At 34.7% G+C, this 4,167-nt stretch overlaps 1 protein-coding gene across 1 annotated transcript; it reads right to left on the bottom strand.

Annotated features, from left to right (window-relative positions):
• On the bottom strand, positions 1-4,167 carry MLANA (melan-A; the record flags this gene model as incomplete). The annotated part of the gene is made up of 4 exons (XM_084504807.1): positions 1-69; positions 1,109-1,210; positions 2,408-2,504; positions 4,094-4,167. The coding sequence occupies 4 exons, from the start codon at positions 4,165-4,167 to the stop codon at positions 1-3; spliced, it is 342 nt and encodes a 113-aa protein (XP_084360933.1).

The following is a 4,167-nucleotide window of genomic DNA, read 5'->3' as shown; positions in this document are numbered from 1 at the left end:
TCATGGTGAATAAGGTGGTGGTAACTGATCTGCATCAATTTTTTCATAAGCTGGTGGAGCATTGGGTACCTGTGGTAAGAAAATTGGTGTGAAAGATTGAAAAAACAATTAAGGCACAAGAAAAAGAAATTAAATATGCAAGGAAGTATTTGCTTTCAGATCAGAAGTTGTATTATAGCTTAAAATAGCTGAGCTAATTCATTATGTCTTTATATTATCTAAGTTTATTTTTTTCTAACATGTTTTCTGGGTTTGCATCATATTAAAATGATTTTGTTTGTATCATTTGTATCATTCGTCCAAATAAATAATTTTTAAATTTATTAAGATAGCAATTTTATACGGAAAATATTTTATATGTTAAGATTTCAAACTGATACATAAGACTTTAAGAGTCTTGACACATGTAAGTTATCTTATTTGCAATGTTAACAATTTAGGAAGCTTATTTAAAATTGGTTATAAATTACCCTTTTCACTATTCTCAAACTGTTTAAACAACAGCCATGATTTGACATATAAATTTATCAATTAAGTTATTTTAACTTTTTAAAAATTATGTGGTTTTGAATGTTATTCTTTCTTTCCATAGTGATTAAGGTAGCTAAAACCTTGAAGTGGTGCTCCCACAGGTTGCAGTGTACCAGACACAATCTACTTGCTGTCAGTCGGCACAGGGTAACATCTATTAGGAGCGTCTATTATGTATATATTATATGTTATATAATGTATATTATGTGTATTATGTATATAATAGATGCTCCTAATATATATATATAATATATAAGATGTATAACAGTGTATTTCAACATTCACATGCTACATCATGCTAATAGATTGCAAAATTGTCAGACAACTTAGGAAAAGTAGGTGAAAGAGATTTCTCTTTAAAAAAGAAGAATTATTATTAGTATTTATCTAAATAGTAATTTAAAAAATCACAGTAAAAATTGTACAAAATACTACTTCTTAACAGTTATTGTAGTCATTGAAGACCCAATCTAGAGAGCACAACCTAAGAAAGAATTCTTTGAATGACTGTTTACCAAGATTGTCTTACCGTATCTTACTGCATTTTAAGTAAATAAGGCCCCGAGTTGCAACTTACCACAGAATCAAAGTTTCTGTACTCCTGCAGAGCCATTTTGCAGTCCACTATTCTTCCCTCACCTACCATGGTTCGTATTGTGCCCATGCTAGTGCTTTTGCTCTGTGACAGATCAAGAAGAAACACGGGGAAGGTGAAAGAGAAAAGAAAATGTGAAGCTGGAGTACACTACATCAAGGTATTGTATGGTTGGACTTGATGATCTTTAAGGTGTTTTCCAACCTAAATGACTCTGTGATTCTGTGACCCTCTAATATTTGGCAGTATTTTACAGTATTTATTAGAATCTGGGATTAGGTACAACAGCAGCAAGTAAGAGAGGCAATCTATCTAGCACTTTCTGCTGTCTCTGCCAAGACATGCTCTGCCTCCTACATCACCAGTTATACTGCCATCAAAAATAGGGATTGCATTTTAAGGTCCATGACCACTGCAGGGACCCTTTTTTCCACACATTTCTGTCTTTAAACTCAACCTTTTTCCATTTTCCATCATGTTTTTGTACGTTCTTTACCGATTTTCCCCTTTCCAAAAATCCTAGCAAAAATAAGATTTTAAAAAACAAAAAGTATCTGCAGTGAGATGGAATTAAAAAAGACATTGTGCTTTTTACCATGATGTGCAGAAATGAAAGAAATCTGTTTTATATGGCAGTTCAAGTTTTATGTGTTCTTCTAGTGGATGTGCCTATTGGATAGGTCACTGGAAAGGTAATAGGACAAAGTTGTTGGGAACATCAAGGAAATTGATTTGCTGACAAGGGTTATATTTTTTAATACAAAATGGTTAAGTCTTTTTAGAAATATTAGGGTAACTAAAAGATATTTGCCACTTACATGGTTACAAAATGCCTCTTTCTCACAGGAGAGAGAACAGAGCTTCAAAGATAAAGCTTTGAGACATTCAACTACAAATTTTGTGGGATGGATCAAATATCATTTAAAAAAAATACTGTTGAAGAAGATAGAGCTGCCATTGTACCCACTGAGCAGCCAGTATACAGCACAGAAAACATGGTTTTATGTGCATTTAAATATAATGCTTCCTATAGATCAGCCTTTCCACTGGTGGGTTGTGCAAAGCTGGGCAGTTGGCTTCACATCCCCATGCTTCTGTTTCCTCTGCCTGATTTGCAAGTTCTGCAGGGTGGGTAGTGCTTCATATTGCATAGTTTTACCCATGTGTATGTTAGCGAGAAACAATGATGTCTTATGACAGGTTTGATGTTCTCTCCATTAACGTAATGCAAATAATGATAATATGTTTTCAAAATGCTAATATGCAACCTGCTGTGCTTACCCGTAGACTTTTACAGCCACTACGTCTCTTGTAATACCAGCAGCCAAAGATAAATAACATGGCCAGCACCAAAATGAAGATTCCAATACCCAGGCCTCTGTTAAGAAAGCAAAACAAAATAATTAACAGCAGAACTAGATGCATTATTTTGGGAGCAAGAATGGTTAGCACAAAAGCTTATATCTGTATCCCTTTGTTAGAGGCAGGCATGAAGCAGGATTTGCCTCAGAAAACAAAATATCAGTAACTTCAGCCAGTCTCTGTAGATTGAGGAGTTTGTTCTCTGCCAAGATTGTAAACATTTTAAAAATGAAGAATATATAGCTTCAAAGATAATAATCTACCTGTGACCAGTGCTTCTAAAAAAACTCCATGCTTGTAAGTCTAGCAATCATCATTCTGATATTGGAAGAGAATGAGAAATAAAATAAATGCTATACATGCAGAGACATATCTCATGTTTAATTGTTAAATTTCTCCAGGCAGTAAGTATTGAGAATCCTAATTGCATCACATTACAACACAGTCTGGTAGCAGAAGGTTGGCTTTTGTTGTTGTTGTTGTTTGTTTGTTTGTTTTAGGTACATAAAGCACTACACAATCCCAAAAACCTTGTAAGAAACTTTAATTTTTTTCATAAACAGTTCTGTAATTCTTAAGTTCTTGTTTCCTGTCATACTAGGCACAGTATTGATGTCACTGAGTCATTCTAGGGAAGGTGGTCTTTGCAAACTATGCTGTGAGAAATCTTTCCCACTGCTCACCAGGACTTAGAATATAAGGCATAGTTCCACTGTTTATCAGAAAGTAGAGTGACAAGGTAATTGCACATTTCCTTGTCATAAAGACCTCTTCCTCTTGCACTAATGTACTGTCTGTTAAGGCACAGAGCATTCGTTGTGGAATGAAGAGTGTCTTCCCCTTCGTCTATTCTCTGTGCCCAGGGATGAACATATAAAAACAAATGTGTTGCAATACATGTGTGTATGGTACAAGTCACAAAGTTCGGAGTCCAGCAAACCAGTACTAGAAGAGTATTCCACATAAAGATATCCCAAGCACATCGGAAATATTTGCCTAAAGTAATAACACATCACCAGGGAGATAGTGTCTCTAGTAACCCAAGAAGCAACATAGTTTATTGTAAGCCAAAGATCACAAAGTATTAGCTTGAATTAATTCTGCTTAACTTGAGCTTCAACCAGAAATGACTTACTGAGAGACACATTTGTATGGCATTCATGTCTCTACTGGTTTTTGATGGTATTTTACCATTTCACTGGTGTTATTCTTTAGGGTGAGATGACGCCTTTTTGAGATTCTGAAGAGAGGTATGTAGACCTGGAGGTAAATCTTACTGTAAATATCACATTACACCAGCCTCAGAAATGTAATTCTAAGTGATCCTCAATAAGCCCAGCAATTTTATTGTAATAGTTGATTACTTGCGATCATATAATCAATCTCCGTATTCTTGAGTTCTGCAGATCTTATTTTTCTTAACCATTGCGTGCACTTTTATGTAATGCAATGACAAACATTACAGACAGCTACAAAACAGACAAAATGCACTACACCTACATACATCAGAGATTTTTTTTTTCTGATACTATTTTGTAAATTTCTTTTCAATGTAAGTTTTTTCTTTCAGCTTACATGCTAAAATAGGTTTTGGTTTATGCTTACTCTTCTAATGCAAGATAGCTGTGTCCTTTTCCTCTGAAAAAGTTGCCATCTGGATGGTGGTTTCTTCTGGGCAT

The sequence above is a fragment of the Aythya ferina genome (genome assembly GCF_964211825.1).
Source record: "Aythya ferina genome assembly, chromosome: Z".
Taxonomy (NCBI): Eukaryota; Metazoa; Chordata; class Aves; order Anseriformes; family Anatidae; genus Aythya; species Aythya ferina.
Note: the sequence above shows the minus strand (reverse complement) of the source record. Positions and strands in the feature narration are given on the sequence as shown.